Here is an 18,969-nt window from a genome sequence, read left to right on the forward strand (position 1 = left end):
CGCCCCCGGCTGTGGGAAGGGGCCGGGCCAGCCTCCTGACGTCGGTGCGGGGCTCGGAAGATGGCTGCAGAGCCTAGCACCGGGCAGTGGTTGCGGCGGCGGCGGCGGGCGGGGAGCGCGGCGGGCGGGGGCTCCTCCTGGCGCTTGGGGCGCTGAGCCGAGAGGCGCGGAGGCAGCGAGGGCGCGTGGGGGGCTTAGGCGGCCGCTGGGCACCACCTTCCCGTCAGCCGCCGCACGATGGGCAGCGCGGAGGACGCAGTCAAAGAGAAACTGCTGTGGAACGTGAAAAAGGAGGTAAAGTCGGGGTACGGAACCCCGGGGGCTCGCGTCCCTGTCCGCAAGGCCCAAGGGACAGAAAGATCTGCGCCCATTCCGGGACGCGGGCGCTCGCTGGCCTTGGGCGGGGGCGGGGTCCTGGACTGGTTTGCGGTTCCCGCCCCACTCCCGGATCAGGGGGCTCTCCTCGGCCCCAGGGGCTAGGCCGGCGCTTCAGGGTTAGTTTGCTCCGCGATCCCGCAGCTCCCCGCCCTGTGAAGGCAGCAGCTCTGGGAGACCGAGGTCGGGGGAGGGGTGGCCGCGATTTCTGGAGAACCCGAGCTGCCCATTCATTGCCCGCGCCGCCTGAGGAGGGGGCGGGGCCCCTCGCAGGCCTCCTAGAGCGCTAAACGGGTGACTTGGGGGTTTAGCTCCGGTTTGCCCTACACCCCATTCAGTTATCTTTCTGGGAACCGAGTCTCGGCTGCAGGAGGGTTCGCCGCACACCTCACTGCTTCTCACTCCACGCCCACCTCCCTACCCAGAGGCCAGGGGGTGTTTTGAGAATGGTTTTTAAGACTCAAGATTATTTTCCTCTTTTGAGGAGTCCCCCCGCCCACGTCAGAAAGAGAAAAAGTCCTTCTCTGTACTAATGTCCTTTACTTTGACCCTGCCCTAAAAGCCATTTCAATTTCATGGTGGTGATGGTGGGGGGTGCCCGTATGACTCACCCGCAAATGAGAGCTGGAGAGTTCAAACCCACAGAGTGCATTAGAATGGATTAGGCCTCTGGATGGAGCCACGAACTCCTCCCACCTACCTCTTTGTCTGCCAGATGTGTAAACTCGTTGAGGGCAGGACACCCATCCGTTTGTCCAGAACTCTGTATCCGCATAGGCACTCAATGACTATTTGGTAAATAAATCTGCTGATCTTGGAGACTGCAAAGTCTGATGGGAATGCATAAACTTTGGGATAGTCTGGACCAGCTCTTTGTGACCTTGAATAAGTTACTTAACCTCTCTGAGTCTCAATTTCTTCATCTCTAAAATAAGGATAGTGATATTCACCTCATATATAAAAGTTTACCATATTGGTTCCTTTACCCTTTCCTAGAGTTTCAGGACTGGAGAAGACTCTGGGTTCTTATAAAATCCTGGAAGGCTCTAGATCGTTCTCCCGCATTAATTATGGCCTGGCTATTGTGCCCTAACTTTTGTTTCCTTCCCTTCTGTTGGCAAAGAAGTAGTTGAAGCCATCACCTTTTCCAACTGTGTGTGAGAAGCTCTATTGTGCCTTTGCTGTGAAGTGGCCAAGTGAGAGGTTTTTTAGGCCAGGAGTACATCAAATAAGAATTTAAGCCCCAACTCTGGTCTCCCCAAGGAAAAAAGAAAACTCAAATCTCAGTAATTATCCTCAGGAAACAAATAGTCTAGTGACAGAGACTTATATGAACAGTATAAACAAGAACAAAAATGTAGCCATACCGAAACTATGGGCACATGTGCTAGCATTGTTGGTGTGTTCCAAATTTGGGGTTGGTCAGGGATGATGGGAAAGATTTGGGGGAAGGCAGTATTTAGAAGGCTGTCTGTACTACTCCCAGAATGATTCTTAAACAAATGTAAGAAATGTCCAGAATATGCCACAGCTATGTGTATTACCTGACAGAGGTTGACCCGCTCTGAACTCTTAGTTCCCTTCCCCCTTCAGTGCTTGATTTCAAGAGAAATAAAATCCTTTCTTGTCCTACAAGTAGGGACAGTGCGGGTAATTGTAGGCAAGTCTGGCCTTTCATAAAGGACTTGTAGTATAATTCTTTTTTTTTTTGGCTGTGCTGCACAGCTTGTGGGATCTTAGTTCCCCCGTCAGAGATTAAACCTGGGCCCCAGCAGTGAAAGCGCCGAGTCCTAACCACTGGACCGCCAGGGAATTCCCAGGGTATCTATAGGTCCTCCTAATCCAAAAATCTGCCCCAACAGTCTGCTTCAGATGCCTGCAGGTCTTTGAGCTGTGACATTATGCTCTGTTTAATGCAAAACCCCTTGGGAAGTAATCTAGGAAGGTTTTAATAGTTTAGAGTGCAGGCTCTATTTACAATAGCCAGGACATGGAAGCAACCTAAGTGTCCACTGACAGATGAATGGATAAAGAAGTTGTGGCACATACATACAATGGAGTATTACTCAGCCATAAAAAGAAACGAAATTGAGTTATTTGTAGTGAGGTGGATGGACCTAGAGTCTGTCATACAGAGTGAAGTAAGTCAGAGAGAGAAAAACAAATACCGTATGCTAACATATATATATATGGAATTTAAAAAAAAAAAAAGTTTCTGAAGAACCTAGGGGCAGGACAGGAATAAAGACGCAGACGTAGAGAATGGACTTGAGGATATGGGGAGGGGGAAGGGCAAGCTGGGACGAAGTGAGAGAGTGGCATGGACATATATACACTACCAAATGTAAAGTAGATAGCTAGTGGGAAGCAGCTGCATAGCACAGGGAGATCAGCTTGGTGCTTTGTGACCACCTAGAAGGGTGGGAGGGAGACGCAAGAGGGAGGACATGTGGGGATATCTGTATATGTATAGCTGATTCACTTTGGTATAAAGCAGAAACTAACACCACTGTAAAGCAATTATACTCCAATAAAGATGTTAAAAAAAAATAGAGTGCAGAATCGATCCGATCCCCCTTTACCTAACCGCTAACCATGAGCACTTTGCAGCAGGGAGGAGACTCCGGGTCCTTCCTCCCTCCTCCCCAGACTTCAGAAGCTCTACCACCCTCCAAACCAAAGTGAGGGCCTGGGGAGCAAGGGCAGCATCAGGACACTGGACACAGGACACTGTCCAAAGAATGGCAAAGACTAGCTGTCCCAGAGCTTACTGTGTCTGTAAGATTTAATGTTGGGATTGAGGTAATCCATCCCTCTAATCTTCAGTATTAGTATTTGTCTCCTCCTGGCAGGTTCCCCCAAGGCATCAAAAGTGCATGGTTTAAGTGTTGGGAGCAACTAGAACCTCATATACTCCTGCCGGGAGTGTAAATTGATACACCCACTTTGGAGAGCAACTTGGCAAAATCTGATAATATAGAATATACTCATCAGAAATTCCTTGCCTGAAAGTATAAATCCAAAGAAGTGAGCACCCGTGTGCACACAAAGACCTGTCGAGAATGTTCACAGCAGCACTACCCATAATAGCCCCCAATTGGAAGCTACCCGAATGCCAGTCAATTGTGAGCTGTTCACACAATGCAGAATGAACAATGCACATCCATATACAACATGAACAGATCTCACAGTCACACCAAGGAGCAAAAGAAAGCCAGTCACAGAAGCTACACGGTGAGCCATTCCATCTATAAAAAGTACAAAACCCGGCAAAAGTGCGCTATGATGTTAGAAGTCAGGATAGTGGGTACCTTTGAGGGAAGTAGTGACTAGAAGGAAACATGGCAGAGTTTGGGGGTACTTTAGGGTGCTGGTCACGTTTTGTTTCTTGATCTGATGCTGGTGTCATAGGTGTGTTCAATTTGTGAAAATTCTTCAAGCTGTGTAATTATGATATATACCCTTTTCTATTTGTACATCAATTTTTTAAAATTAATTAATTTATTTATTTTTGGCTGCGTTGGGTCTCTGCTGCTGGTTGTGGGGGTTCTCTAGTTGCGGCAAGCGGGAGCCACCCCCCGCCGCCGTGTGCAGACCTCTCACTGCAGTGGCCCCCCCACCGCTGCGGAGCACGGGCTCCAGGCGCGCGGGCCTCAGCAGCTGTGGCACACAGGCCCTAGAGCGCAGGCTCAGCAGTTGTGGCGCCCGAGCCCAGTTGCGCCGCGGCATGTGGGATCCTCCCGGACCAGGGCCCGAACCCGTGTCCCCCACACTGGCAGGTGGATTCCCAACCACTGTGCCACCAGGGAAGTCCCTGTACATCAATTTTAAAGTTTTTTTTTTTTTTTAAGTGCTTTCTAAAGGCGGCTGTGACCGCTTACCTTACAAGGCATTCAGAAGCTTTTACATGCAGGTAGGAACCCAAACATAGGGCTTTACCTAGACAGGAAGAAGACTGGGCTTGTGAGCATGTGGGGAGTGTCCCTGAGGCCTAGATGGACGTGTACCCCTACCCTCAGAGAAGGGAGAAAAAGAGGGTCAGGTTGTTTATCTGGAGCCTGTACTGAAACAGTTTGTCCCTAAAGGACAGTGTGTCTGCCCACAGGCCCTTCTGCAGCTAAGTACAGATGTGCAAATAGCATCCCACCCCTGTTCTCTATAGCAGGGCACTTCCTCCTGGGTTGGAATGTCTGTACTGATTGATTGGTGGGTTTATAGCCTCTTTTTTCCTGGTTGCCTTTCCAAGATGTTGGTGCTATCTGTACAGAAGAAACTTTGCTTCCTCACCCCTCCCTTTCCTATCATCTACTCTGCAGGTGTCTGAACCCAGACCAGGGGGGCAGAGCCAAGCCATTTACTTGCTCACAGGCCTTTGGTCAATCAATTAATCAATCAGTCAATCACGACGCTGCCCATTTATTCACAGGTGAAGCAAATCATGGAGGAGGCTGTCACCAGGAAGTTTGTGCATGAAGATAGCAGCCACATCCTTACTCTGTGTGGTGAGTGAGCGACTGGGGGATAATGGGAGAGGGGTTTAAAAACTGAGGACACTATCTCGGGGCCAGGGAAAGATGAGTCCTCAGGTTCAGGAGTTCTCAAATCTGGCTGCAAGTCAGAATCAACTCAGAAGCTTACGAAAGGGATCTCTGGGTCCCTTCCCAGACCTACTGAATCAGGATCCCCAGGGCCCAAGAATCGCCTATGTGTGTCTAGTTCCCAAGGACAGTAGTGCTCAAATTTTAGCATGCATCAGAGCCACCTGTAGGACTTGTTAAAACAGATTCCTGGGTCCCAACCCTGGAGTTTCTGATTCTAGTCTGTCTGGGGCAGTCCCAGGAATTTGCATTTCTAACAAGTTCACAGATGATGCTGATACTGCTGGTCCAGAGACCACACTTTAAGGGCCATTGTCCTAGGTAGTTGGGTTTGGGAACCACTGCTCTGGTTTATCTTTACATTAACTTTGGGGAAGGGTCTGTGCTTTTGGATGCTTTCTGTGCCACATCTATTTTCTTTTTTTTTTTTTTTTTTTGCTGTACGTGGGCCTCTCACTGTTCTGGCCTCTCCCATTGCGGAGCACGGGCTCCGGACGCGCAGGCCCAGTGGCCATGGCTCACAGGCCCAGCCACTCCGCAGCATGTGGGATCCTCCCGGACCGGGGCACGAACCCGCGTCCCCTGCATCGGCAGGCGGACTCTCAACCACCGCACCACCAGGGAAGCCCCACATCTATTTTCTAATTAATCCCACCTGTGTTGCTCCAGCATCCAAGCACTCGACTGCGTGCAAAACAACATGAGTGTAAAGGAGGGATAGCCAAGCCTTCCCACCTTAGAAAGGAGAAAGTCTGTAATAAACCAACGCTTCTGCCTCAGTGTGAACACTTTTGCTTTCGTAGGAGCAAGCCTGTCCCTACACACAACTGAATCTTCTTGGATTTCCAGGAATTTGACCTTCTGTTTGCCATCTTTTTTTTTTTTTAATTTAGTTTTGGCTGTGCCAGGTCTTAGTTGCGGCATGCAGTATCTTTTGTTGCAGCACGTGGGCTTCTCTCTAGTTGTGGCGTGTGGGTTTTCTCTTCTCTAGGTGTGGTGCGCAGGCTCCAGGGCGCGTGGGCTCTGTAGTTGGTGGCACGCAGGCTCTAGTTGAGGCGCGTGAGCTCAGTAGTTGTGGCACGCGGGCTTAGTCGGCATTCCCGCGGCATTCGGGATCTTAGTTCCCTGACCAGGGATCGAACCCACGCCCCCTGCTTTGGAAGGCGGATTCTCTACCACTGGACCACCAGGGAAGTCCCTCATTTGCCACCTTTATGTTGTTTTCCTTGGCCTCTGAGATTGGTGTTCATTGAAGGGACGTTGTGCATTTCTGAGGTGAAGGAATGAAAGGAGGAGATACGGGAAGGAACACATTTGATAGTAGCATGGTGAGGCCGATAGAGCTGCCCCTCCCATCAGTCCAGCAGCAAACACTGAAGGTCCCCCAGATTCCAGATACTGTTCTCCAGGTAGGGAAACAGCAGTGGCAAGATGGACAGCGTCTCTGCCCCGGAGGATTACATTCTGTGGGCAGAGAGGCAGAAAACAAATGTACACGTGAATATATCCTGCAATAACAGGTGTGGCAACAGCTACGGAAAAAAACCCAGAAATGTGGGAGGGCGACTGGGGAGAGGCAGCCTGTGAGCAGAGCCCGAGTGACAGACTGAGGGTTCAGACAAACCCTGGTGCTCTGCTTACTTCTCAAGTTGTTTTGGACAAGTTTCTTAACTTCTGTCACCCACAGTTTGCTCCTCTAAAAACAGGGTGGTGATTCCCAACTTAAGGAATTTTTGTGGGTATTGAGATGATACATGTGAAGGTTCCTAGCGTTGTAAGAGATGAGAAAAATGTCTGTGTTTTCTCCTCTTTTGGATGTTAAGCCTGAAACTAGGTTTGCAGGATTTGAGGTCCTACTATCTCCCTTTCGGGTAAGTTTCCCTGGTTCTTTGAGATGATATAACGATTCTCAGGTTTGCAGGAGCAGTCTGATCCTACTTTTCTCGGGCAGAAGCCCTGCTGGGGAAAAAGCATGCTTGCAATAGGTGACTTTGACGAGTATTAGAACCCTACTCCCTTCCACCTGTGCTGTGTTCCCCTGACGTCAGCCAGTGTCTGTCATTGTCACCAGAAGGGCTCTACTGGTGGCCCAATTAGTCATGGCCTGGTGCTAGGCTTCGTCCAGAGCACGCACAGCAAACACAGAAAACAGAATAAAATAGCACAGACAGCTTGCGCATGGGCGCCACATGTGGGCGGCCGTAGGTAAACGGGGGAAGAGAGGCAGGGAAAAAGCTGTTGGCGTCCCCCCATCAGGTCCGTTAGGGTGAGGAGAAACTGTCAGCTCTCCTCTGATGAGTCCAGGGGCCCCCAGGAAGCAGTAGGCCTTTCATTTTTGCCTCTTGCCTTGAAGCCCATGGCTCTTTCCAGCAGGCAGGGATAGCACCTTCAAAAGGAATGATTCTTCTACTTTCAGCCAATTTCAGTCACGGAACTAGAACAAGGGTCTATGAAATAGACCCAGGTCTCCAGGGTTCTAAGATCAGCCCCAAAGCAAGAGGAGCCCTGTTCTGCTGGATTTCGGGAGGTGCCTTAGGTCAAAGTGCAAACTTAAATGCCCACAGGGTCGAACGAGAAAAGTCCGGGTGTGGGACAGCAGGCAGTGGTGGGGACTGGGGTGAACTGGGTAGCACTTGCCATGTTTGAAGGGGGCAGCCACCACTCAGCTTCTGAAGGAATGCTGGCCCTGGCTTGCTATGGCCCTTGTTTTATTTTAAGAGAAGCCGGAAGTCTGGGTTTTTACATGAAATGAACCAATTTTTAAATGCTGATAACTAATTCCCATTTAAAAAAAAAAATTGTGTGGGCTAAACAAAAGGCATCTGCAAGCCTCTGCCAGTTTGCTGCCTCTGCTATGGGCTTAGTGCACAGTCACGGAAGGGAATGCTAGCAGGAGGGGCTCCCGATAGTATAAAGCTAAGTCAAGCCGGGGCATCTGAGACCCACGGGAAAAGGAATCTTTATACTTTGTTGAAAATGGTGTTCAGTGGTGAGGGGGATCTCAGTTCGGGCTCCAAATAAGGTTGGTTTAAAGCAGTGATTATCGAGACTTCCCTGGCAGTCCAGTGGTTAGGGCTCCGCACTTCCACTGCAGGGGGCACAGGTGTGATCTCTGGTACGGTAACTAAGATCCCAGTGTGGCCAAAAAAAAAAAAAAAAGAAAGCAGTGATTATCAACCGTTTTTCCTGCCTGCATCACACAGTGAAATCATAATCAGGGATTCCTAGGGGGAGGCAAAGAGAATAGACATGTACTGATGGAAAACTCCACTCTTCTGGCTTTTTGGAGATTCTGAAATGCCGGGCTCCTTCACCCCCTGGAAAAATGCTCAGAAGTGCATTTTTAGTCTGAAGTGGTCCCAGTCTTACCCTGGGTCTTGCAGTTGTCCCAGCCACATCCAGGATTCAGCTTTGTTCTTGGGGAAGTGGGAGTGCAGAGAAAGTGCTGAGAGAAAGGGAACAGAGTGAAGGCTGTGGAGACTGGATTAACTGTGCAGTGAGTGACCCCTTTTACTAGAGCTTTGTGGAGGGCTGGGGTCCTGGGCCCCTCTGCCCTGCCTTGGCCCCTCTGTTCGTCGCAGAGTGTGGCTAGGGGGTGACCGAAGAGGGCAGGGCCTGAGCAAGATGAGCTTCTCTGAGCTTCCTTAGAATACAGACATTTGAACCGGAAACAGAACCTTTCTGGAGGGCCTTAGAAATGAAACTGAAGAATCCCTGGGTCAAGACCTGGCCCTGGGCAAACCCAGGAAAGTTCCTGTTCCTCAAGGGGAGGAGTGACACTCCCAGGACTGACGAGAAACGTGCGTGTGTTGTGTTTGCTGTGCTTGTTCCTAAACCTGTCTGTCTAGAAGCCGGTCAGGCCCCAGCAGTAGGAGCCTTGTGAGGAGGCCTTGCTGGCAAACCCAGCTGGCAGGGAGGGGTTCTATGTGTGCCGTTCTCCTACCACAGAGCAAGGCTGCATTGCTGCTCTGAGGCACCCCCTGCCAGCCCCCAGGACCTGTGTGACTGTACCCGTGTACTGGAGAATAGGCCCAAACCCCACTGTTGGGAAAAGGTTCTTGGATATCTCGTCTTCATCTTAAAAAGTCATGTCAGGGGCTTCCCTGGTGGCGCAGTGGTTGAGAGTCCGCCTGCCGATGCAGGGGACACGGGTTCGTGCCCCGGTCCGGGAGGATCCCACATGCTGCGGAGCGGCTGGGCCCGTGAGCCATGGCTGCTGGGCCTGCGCGTCCGGAGCCTGTGCTCCGCGGCGGGAGAGGCCACAGCAGTGAGAGGCCCGCGTACCGCAAAAAAAAAAAAAAGTCATGTCAAGTTTGCGTTTTGCTCCATAATATGGCCTCTGAAACTTTGTGCTGCTGAATGAAATTAATGCTTCCTGTTTTTCTGTGGCTTCCTGAACCCCCCGGGCGTAGGCTGCTTATCTCCTGCCACCCCAACCCCCAGAGGGCAAGGTGCTCTTAAATTTTGCTTGTGGGCAACTCAAGGTCAAGGTTAAACAGCAGACTGTCCTAAGTTTCACCTTTGAACTCCGCATTTGTAATAGCAACATGACTGCGCATAGAGTGCCCAGTTACTCTTCCCATCAAGGGGTCTGGGGTAGTTTAGGCCTTAACCGAGGAGCACTGTGCCTCCCCTCCCCTTTGGCTCAGAGGGGAGCATCTGCCTCCACAGTGTCTCTGTTTGTTCCATTCTAATTGGGCGCTGAGCTTGGATTTTAACCACTGGTGGGTAGAAGGGCTTTAGGAGGCCCACAGAGAGGTTCCCGGCCTGGCAGAGCAGGTTCTTAGACTTGTAAACATCTCCTTTTTCTGGCCACAGGCACTGGGGGCGGGACCCAGACCAGCCCTGCCCCTCAGTCCTTAGGTTCCCTGCCCTCCCTGCGCTGATCCGTCCACCTGAGGGTTGCTTCAGACTGAGGATGAGCTGTAATGGGAGACGGGGGTGGAGTCTGTGGAGCTGGGAACAACACCAGGGCTTTATTAACCCGCTGCCTGTTGCTAAGCAGCTTTCATTAGCTTGGAAGTTCAGCCGCAGCAAGCTCCTCTGGGGAATGGCAAGGAGATGCTAATGAGCTGGGAGAGAAGCAGGTGTGACGGGAGGGCGCGTCCCACCTGGGGTACTGCAGCCAGAGGTATTTCAGCACTTCCTGAGATTCAGGCACTAGCCAGTTTTTACTCTGTCTCTCTTCAGTGAAAGGGATTCCTTCTCTCTTCTTCCCGCCCACACTGAATGAACAGCTCATTCTCAGCATATCTGGCTTCCACTTTCCATGTGGTAATGATCCAGTAGGAAGAAAGGCCCTCTGGGAGACTGGCTCCCCTCGCCCTGTCTTGGGGCGTGGCTGAGGGCACGTGGTGATGGTCTGTAGCGGAGACTTTGGAGTCCGGCAGACCTGACCTGCGTTCACAGACCATGTCACCAAGTGTGTGACCATGGCCACTTATTCAGCAACCCTGAACCTACGGAATAAGGTTGATGTGAGGATTAAAAGAGTGATGCGGGTAAAGCAGACAGCATGGAGCCAGGTATGCAGTAGGTGCTCAGTAAATGTCACCACCACCAGTGACATTCTACTTTGTTCTTGAAAGTGATCTTTTAACCTTCCCCATAGAGCCTCCTAGAACCTTCTCCAGGATTCCATTTAGGAATCCATGTTTCTGAGAGTTTTGAGCATCTGGACAATCAGAACAATTTGAACTCTGGGAACCCAGTCAAGGAATTTGAAAATATTAAGAAATTATTATTGATTTTTTAGGTGCAGTGCAGGTATTAGGTACATGTTTTTAAAAGAGTCATCTTTTAGAGAGACACACTAAAATATTTATGGACAAAAATATATGATATGTAAAATTTGCTTCAAAATGATCTAGGGATAAGGGGGAAAGTGGTTGGAGGTGGTATAACTAAAACAAGATTGGTCCTTCCTTGATCATGGCTTGTGTTGTGTGATGGGTACTCGGGGGTTCATTACATCATTCTCTTTACTTTTGTATATGATTGGAATTTTCCAAGATGAAATGGTTTTTTTAAAAAGAAGGAAGAGGAGGAGGAGAGGATGGGTGGAGGAAGAGATAGAGATAGCAAGTGTATGCAGCTTTTTTTTATAGGATATTTTTTATTTCAAAAAGTATGTATTGAATGCATCCTTAAACCTTAAACAGGATTCTGGACACGTAAGCCTGCCGAACAGACAAATAAGTATGGAAATCTGCCTCACCTTCTGGGTGTTGGAACTGGATGTTGGGTACTGGAGGGTGGGGTCTGGAGTCACGTAAACATAGAATATTTTATTATGTTTAAGGCCGTGCCACGCGGCATGCGGGATCTTATTCCCCCACTAGGGGTCAAACCCATGCCCCCTGCAGTGGAAGCGTGGAGTCCTAACCACTGGACCGCCACGCCAGGGAAGTCCTAGAATACTTTATAGGAGTAGATCAGCATTAAATACTAGTCACTGAATTTTCATAATTTAATTTGTCTTGTAGACTGTGGTGTTTATGTTTAATCCAACACATAGAGATAGTCCCACCCCCGAGCTGGCCCAGCCTCTGTCCCCAAGTCCATGTACAGACATCTGTTAGTGGTGGAGGCTTCACAGCCTAGAACCTGTGCCCAGGGGCAGTGGGGAGAACAGGGAAAGGGAGCAGATGTTGCTGAAGGGTCCTCCCTGATCCTGGACCCCCAGCTGGAGTCAGGAAGGACCTGCTGTCGCTGAGGCTGCTGCCTTCCCTTCCCATCCTTGGTCTTTTAAAACAACGACAGGGTCTGGGTGGGGGACCTGGGTAGTTCTAGAGAGCGAACACAGAAGAGACGGACGCAAACCCAGCCCTTCACCGGCCCACACCAGGCCAGTCATCACCTGGCTGCCAGACAGTAGGATGGTCAGTCATGCGGTGGCCAGTCATGGTGAAATCCAAAAAGAGGAGGAAGAGTAGAAACCCAGGACACTGGGCCCCCACCATGAGGGAGCTTCTATAGGGAAGGCCAAAGTCCTGAGTCCTCAGTGCTGACCATAACCGCTGAGGCGAGCTATGAAGGCTGGTTTTGTAAGAAAAACGAGCGTTTGCAGCTCTCCTGTCCCAACAGAAAAGCTCTACGTGATCCCTCTCCCCATAAGTCACTGGCAACGGGAAATCCTTGACCTTGATGGGGCTACAGCCATGCCTGTCTAGAGGGGGGTGGGGAGAGCTCTGGTGACCACAGCACACGTCCTCCCTCCCCTCCCTGTCCTGCCTTCTCAGGCTGCCAAGGGGGCCCTCTATGGAGACAGGCCCGAGGAAGGGCACCTAGAGTCTTTCCCTTGAGATCAAGACCTAGCCCTTCTTCAGGGAGGCAGCTGCAGATGACCTGTCACAACAGTTATCACAACATCTAGCTGCGTGGCACATACACAACTTTATTGAGAAATTTTATGTGCGGGGAAGCAGCTAAATGGTGTAACACCTAAATGGCGATGTAGGGCCAAGGGAGGTGGTGGTGTGTTTTTTTTTAATTGGAGAAATTACAGAACAGTTATGTACAAATGGAAAGTATCTAATAGGAAAAAATTAAAGATACAGGAAAGAGAAGGGACGTTTGCTGGAGTGATGTCCTTGAGAGGTGAAAGGGGCTGAAATCCAATGCGCAGGTGGGAGGGGTGGCCTTAGAGGGGAGCACAGCCAGAGCACCTGTAGGTACCAGAGGGAGGGCAGGGCACGGACACAGCGCAGGAGGGAAAGGCACTAATGCTCATCCATTACCTTCCATGTTCCGGGTGCTACAAAGAGCCTTGTGCCCCTCTGCACAGGCTGTTGCCTTTAGTCACTCAGCACCCCTTGAGGTGGGACCTGTTCCTTTCCCTCCCTGCAGGTGAAGCTCAGAGAGACTTAGTGGTCTGCACAAAGTCAAAAAGCTAGTAAGGAAAGGAACCAGGGTTTGAACCCACATCTGTCTGACTCTAAAGCCTGTGTTGCCCAGGGATGGGTCCCCCTGTGAGGCCTACTCAGGAGTGGAGCCTGGAGGTGTGGGGCATTGACGAGAAGTTGGAGGCATAGCTTGGATCACCAAACAGTGGACTCGTGATGTCCAGAGACACTTTGGGAGACGGCGGGTCTCTTGTCGAGCTGGGTGAGCCTGGCACTGGCCTGGTTCCCTGGCAAGCCAGTGTGAGCACTGCACATGCAGACTCTGCCCTGCATCCCCACAGGGCAAGGAAGATGGGTAGGTGTGGTATGAACTTCATTTCTCTCACTTGCTTGGTTCCAGAGTATCAGGGCAGTGCTTTCTCCTCCCAGTGAAAGTCTGGGTGGCAGAGTTGCGTTCTTGTTTCAGCACTTTGAACAAGGCTGAGTGCCACCCCCCTCAAAGCTGAAGCAAACCACCAGCATCACCAGTGCAGGCGGAAGGAAAAATGTACCCTTGTTACCATAGAAATGCTTGTTTCGCGTGGAGGCAGCCGTCACAAATCCCTGGTGGAAATAGCTGGCCGGGGAAGTGGGGAGGGGAGAGACGTAGGATGCCTGGCCTCTCCTCTTTGCTCCCCTCACTTCATCCGCTACAAGTGAAATGTTGACTCCCTCCATGGGCAGTTGAGGAAGTTCCTACTTAAAAAAAGGCCGCCCATCCTACCCATTCCTCTATCTCCAGGGAGGCTGCTCCTCTCCTGGAAATCTTGGTTTCACCATCCAAGGGTTTTAAAAATTCTGCTCTGAGTAATGTCCTCCAAAACTCCAGGACCAAAACAAGCCACTTGTGGCTAGCTGCTCCAGCCAGCGCTTTCCTCACCTGGAAGCTGAACTTGCCTGTTGCACAGATGGCAGCTGGCAGAGGTGGGGAGCAGGGGACACAGGACACACGTGCTCCTCCCATTATCAACCCCTCCTGGCTCAGAGCCTTGGGCCCAGCCTTCATGTCAGGCTGTGCTAACTGGGTGCTGTGTCCCTCTACCTCAGCCAACTGACCTACTTCTCTGAAGGCCATTCAGTGGGTCCCCCTATTACCAGGCTGGGCTTGTCCGGGCCCCTTGGCCGCTGAACACAGTTTAAATGTGGATATGCGTGTGAGAGCCGGGGGTCGTTTCTGAGGCCCGCTGGGCTGACTGAGGACCCTTCTCAACCACTGCTGCGTTTCCTGGCAGCCATGGCTTTAGTCCATTCTCGTGGGCTCCTGAGACACCTAAGCTTGTCCCAGCCCACTGAATTGTTTCTCCGGTCCCTACACAGCTCAGATCACCAGTGGCTACCCTAAGCAGAGCCCAGATCATCCTGTGGGAGGGGGAACCAAGCTAATCTGCAGACCCTGTTTGCTGTGGGAGCTGGTGATGGGGTGGGTGCCCATGGACAGACCCAGCCTTTCTGAGTTTCATGACTTTCAATTCACCTCCAGGTTGGAGAGAATCTCTAGCATCCTTTCATGATGGAATTATTGTTATTATTTTGAATCGGTAACCTGGCTCAAATATCAAAACTATACAAAAGGTACACAGTGAAAAGTCTCACTCCTTTCCCTGCCCCCATTCACCCACTTCCCCTCCACCTACCAGTTTCCACACCAGTAATACTACCACTCTTCCTTCTTGTGCATCCTTCCAAGTTTTTTGTCCTGATTTTTTTTTTTAATTCTATTCTTTGTTTACCCCACCCTTTTTGTAATCAAAAGGTATCATGCAGTCAAACTGCTCTGCATCTTGCTTTTGGAGACCTTTCGTTATTAGTTCCTGGAGATCATTCTCATTCTTTTTCAGAGTGGCATAATATTATACTGTATGAATGTGCCGTATTTACTCAATCTGTCCTCTATTGATGGACAAGGGGATAGTTTCCAGTCTTCTGCTGTTGTAACTAAGTAAGCTTGATTCTATCTGTAAGCTAGATTCTCACAAGAGGGGTTACTAGGTCAGAGGTTATTTGCAATGTTCATAGACAGTGCCACATTGCCACCGTAGGGGGTCTTACCAATCCAGCAAGGTCTGAGAACATTCAGTAACTTCCCAAGTCCCTTCCCTCTCTATCTACTGATGTCTCCTCTGTTCTAAATTGGACTCCTTGGAATGGTTAAATCAGTAAGTAAGGCGTTTGTGGGAGGGGCCCTATAAAATTCCATTAGCACTCGTAGTCTCCAATCCATGTAGCATTTGTTGAGCCCCGTATCTTTTTTTTTTTTTTTTTTTTTTGAGGTACGCGGGCCTCTCACTGTTGCGGCCTCTCGTTGCGGAGCACAGGCTCCGACGCGCAGGCTCAGCGGCCATGGCTCACGGGCCCAGCCGCTCCGCGGCATGTGGGATCTTCCCAGACCGGGGCACGAACCCGTGTCCCCTGCATCGGCAGGCGGACTCTCAACCACTGCGCCACCAGGGAAGCCCGAGCCCCGTATCTTAATAGACTTTAGGGGCATGTCAGAGACTGGTGAGGGACAGTCCCAGGGCTTGTCTGGGCTGTAGTTCACTGCTTTTCCTTGGGACGGTGGTGCCAGACCTTGTCAGGGTGGGATGTCCACAGCAGGGTGCTAAAGTTAAAACTGTTTCCACTCCTGCCCACTCCGAGTTGCAGTTCCCTGAGCCTTGCTGTCAGTTGGATAGGATGACAGAGTAGAAAGGGTACCCTGGGCTCATCCGGTACCATAGCTCCAAAGGCCACTGGAAGACCAAGGTGGGGAGTGAGAGGATCATGCTTGCTGAGTCATGTCTGTTTCTCTGTTTCAATTCATTCACCCAAACCTTCCCATCCCAACCAGTGACCAAAAACAGTGTTGATTTTTATCAATTAGTACGTGTTTTTCTTATGTGAAGTGATCCGAATGATGTCAGGGCTGTCTCTCCCCTCTTTTGGGGCAACCAGAGTGGCTGCGGGTGGTGCTGGGAACCCTGAGACAGGGGATCCTGAAAGCTTCACGTCACGGCTGGGGACCAGGGCCCAGACAGCTCAGTTAGAAGGGGGATGATTTCGGCTGACTTGGTGCTTTGGCTGTGATGGGCGTCTCCTCCAGGGGCCTCTGTGTGATCTTCTCCCTGGAGAAGGGTGCTTGTTGGTCTGTGAGAGGGCCTCCTGGGGAGCACAGACAGCTGGAGAGTCGGGCATTATTGCTGATAGCTCTACAACTGCAGTTCTGAGTGTGGTGTTCTCTGTATGTGGGGAGAGGCCAGGGGGATCTCTGTACTTGCATATCTGTAAGTGTCGATCAGTGGAAGTGTCTGTGGTTCCTCTCAACCCAAAAGTCTTAGAGCAGGGTTTTAAAGCTTTCTGAGATCAGATACCCTTTTCAGAAACTAAAAGCCAAGGATCCTTTATCCAGAATAAAAACACTCACCTAAGCGTGCAGAAGCAGACCAGTGATTCTGTGTGCAGTTTTAGGGGGTCTTGAAGGTCTAGAAGCCTATCAACAAACCCTCTTAGGAGAGTAATTCTCAATTATATATTATCCGTGTTATTATATTATTATTTTGCCTACACACTGCACACAGTGACGTGCTCCTTCCCTCTGGGGGACAGCCCTGTGGGAATGGGGAAGGACTAGTACAGTTTGAACAACTAACTGGCCAAGGAGCCCGTGGAACCAGCTTAGGAATACCTGGCATAGAGGGTCGTTTACTTTGCTTGGAACATAGAGAGTTGAGACAGATTTTTCCCTCTGCAGACGTCGCCTGGCACCTTGCCCGGGTTTCACAGAAGGAACTTAGGGGCCATGGGGTGAGTGGGGGCACTGGGTGTGTTGTTTGGGCTTCTCTCAATATTCCCTGCTTGCAGTAATTGCTGAGGAATGCCTCCACCCACCCCAGAGAACCCTGAGGCCTGTGCTCACAGTCTTCCTGGCAGGCTGGGTGAGGCCAAGCTGCTGCCTGCATCCCCAGGCTCCCCAGCCTGGCTACATGGGCAGTCGCCTGGGGAAGGTAGGAGAGCTAATGACTCATTATCCCGGCAATTAGTCACGTCACCGAGGCACATGATTCTCTGCAGGACTGGTGCCACCTGCTGCTGCTCTGGCCTTGTTCAGTGCTGCTTTTCTCCCACTCTGATCGGGGAGTGCCGCCCCAGGAAATAGTCACCCCCTTCTTCCAGCTGTGGACTTGTAGCTGCAGCAGCCCCAGGACCAAGAGACTATGACAAAAAGGTCACTCACCTATGTACCTCAGGGCCACGCAGGACCTCCAGGGACCAAGGGGACAGCCATGGAGGGGAATACGTGGACACTTAAGCAAAGATTCCCCCACATGTCCCATACGCACATGATACCTGTGGATACATCTGTCTGCGTACGCATGTGCTCATCGACATATGAACATGCCATGAAGGAAAGGCTGCAATTTGTGAAATAAAGTCCTCCGAGGCCTGACCTCCCAGGAGAGGGAGGGGGTCCTGTTTTGTTTCCCCTTCCCTGGGATGCTCTCAATGAACTGGCCAGCTTCCACATTGGCCCCAGGGACTCTCTCTAACTTCTTGACCTCAGTACAAGAGAGGGCCAAGCAAAACTCTTTTATAGGTCATCAGTGACTGTCAGTAACAATGAAGGCAGAAAACAGGTGAGAGCCTCTGTTTTCGGTGATTATTTCCTAAGTCCAGGTTTCTTTCTTTCTTTTTTTTTTTGGCTACACTGTGTGGCATGTGGGATCTTAGTTCCCCGACCAACGATCGAACCCATGCCCCCTGCAGTGGAAGCACAGAATCTTAACCACTGGGCCACCAGGGAAGTCCCCAGGTTTCATATTGTAACAACACTAGTCACAGTAAGCTTGATGGGGCCTCAGTTCCCCTGTTCCTAAGAGAATGACACCCCCACCCACCTCTGGGGCAGCCTGTGATTCTCTCTCTAGTGTGTCCTCACCTCTCTCTGCCCGTGAGAGGACTTGCAAAAACCCAGCCCTTACAGGTTAGCCATAGAACAGGATCTCGACAAAAAGAAATTAGGAGTCAGGAACCGACTTGCATCAAGAGCCTCCGGCATGAGGGGTTTGCGTACTTCATCTCATGTAACAATTCACACCAGTCCTAAGAAGTCTCCCCCATTTCACAGATGATAAAACTGAGGCTCAGCGCATTAAGTCACTTACCCATGTTTTCCAGAAGTAGCGAGTGGCACCACGCGTCAGACCCTGTTCTGACTCTCCACCTCCAGCACAATCCCTGTAAAAAGAGTACCTGTGAAGTGAGGGGAGGCCTCCTCCCACCTGTGGGCCCCCACCCCCCAACATACCTGGAGGAGGTGAAAGGGGCTGGGCCAGTGTTTGGGGCCCTGTGTCTACACCCAGCTCTGCCACTCTGTGACTTCAAATCAGCTCTCTTCCCCTTTCTGGGCCTTTCCTTCCTCGGCTGGAAAACAATCAGCTTGTCCTCAGTAATGGCCAAGCCCCTCCTTCCCCCACACCTACACACTAAGTCTTTTAGAATCTGTATGTGCCCAGGGCAGCTCCCCACCCTCCCCCACCAAGCCCTTCATTCCTTCCTATGGGGCCTGTCTGCTGAAAGCAGAATCCAGACGGAGAGTGTAGGCCTAGCCCCTAAAAACATGAATGAATGAAGGGAAGCCCTCCCTGCATGGGAAGTAGAAATCCCTCACTGTCGGCTGCAGGGCTGGTCAATAATTCAGGGCTGCTGTCAGGTCCGATCTCTGCAGTGGCTTCATCAATATTTCAGCTCCTTCTCCAGAGCCTCGTTCCTTAGCAACCACATCATCTCTGCTCTACAGGAGGGCTGCCAGGCTGTGTGCTCCCTACATCCCCTGTCCTGCAGGAGCTGTCCGTGCTTGCCCTCACGGGCAGGGGGTGGAGCCACCCGTGCCAACTGGCACTGGCAGCTTTGTCCTCAGAGCCTCAGGGCGACGCTGCATACAGGAGGCACATACATCCCAGATGAGAGAGAGGGGCAGGGACGGTGTGGCACAGCAAAGCCCCCGCAGGTCCACCCTGGGCAGGAGCGGGGAGGGGCCCGCGGGAGCGTTTTGGAGAGAGGTCAGGGTACGTCTCCATGGCCTGTCTTAAGCCCGAACCTCACCCCCTAGTCTTAGCAGAGCCAGGGCCTGCCCTCGC

General features: G+C 51.2%; 1 protein-coding gene across 2 annotated transcripts in view; it reads left to right on the forward strand.

Annotated features, from left to right (window-relative positions):
- Positions 1 to 237: 237 nt before the first annotated feature.
- The window catches only part of SGSM2 (small G protein signaling modulator 2), a gene marked incomplete at its 5' end in the record, with an annotated part of 35,567 nt that continues 16,835 nt past the window's right edge, over positions 238 to 18,969 (forward strand). For both annotated transcript variants that reach the window (XM_082860922.1, XM_082860923.1), the window contains 2 exons: positions 238 to 294; positions 4,802 to 4,877. In XM_082860922.1, the coding sequence (XP_082717048.1) occupies positions 238 to 294; positions 4,802 to 4,877 (133 nt within the window). The remainder of the gene's footprint in view (positions 295 to 4,801; positions 4,878 to 18,969) is intronic.

The sequence above is a fragment of the Leucopleurus acutus genome, assembly GCF_964270905.1.
Source record: "Leucopleurus acutus genome assembly, chromosome: 19".
NCBI classification, from domain to species: Eukaryota; Metazoa; Chordata; class Mammalia; order Artiodactyla; family Delphinidae; genus Leucopleurus; species Leucopleurus acutus.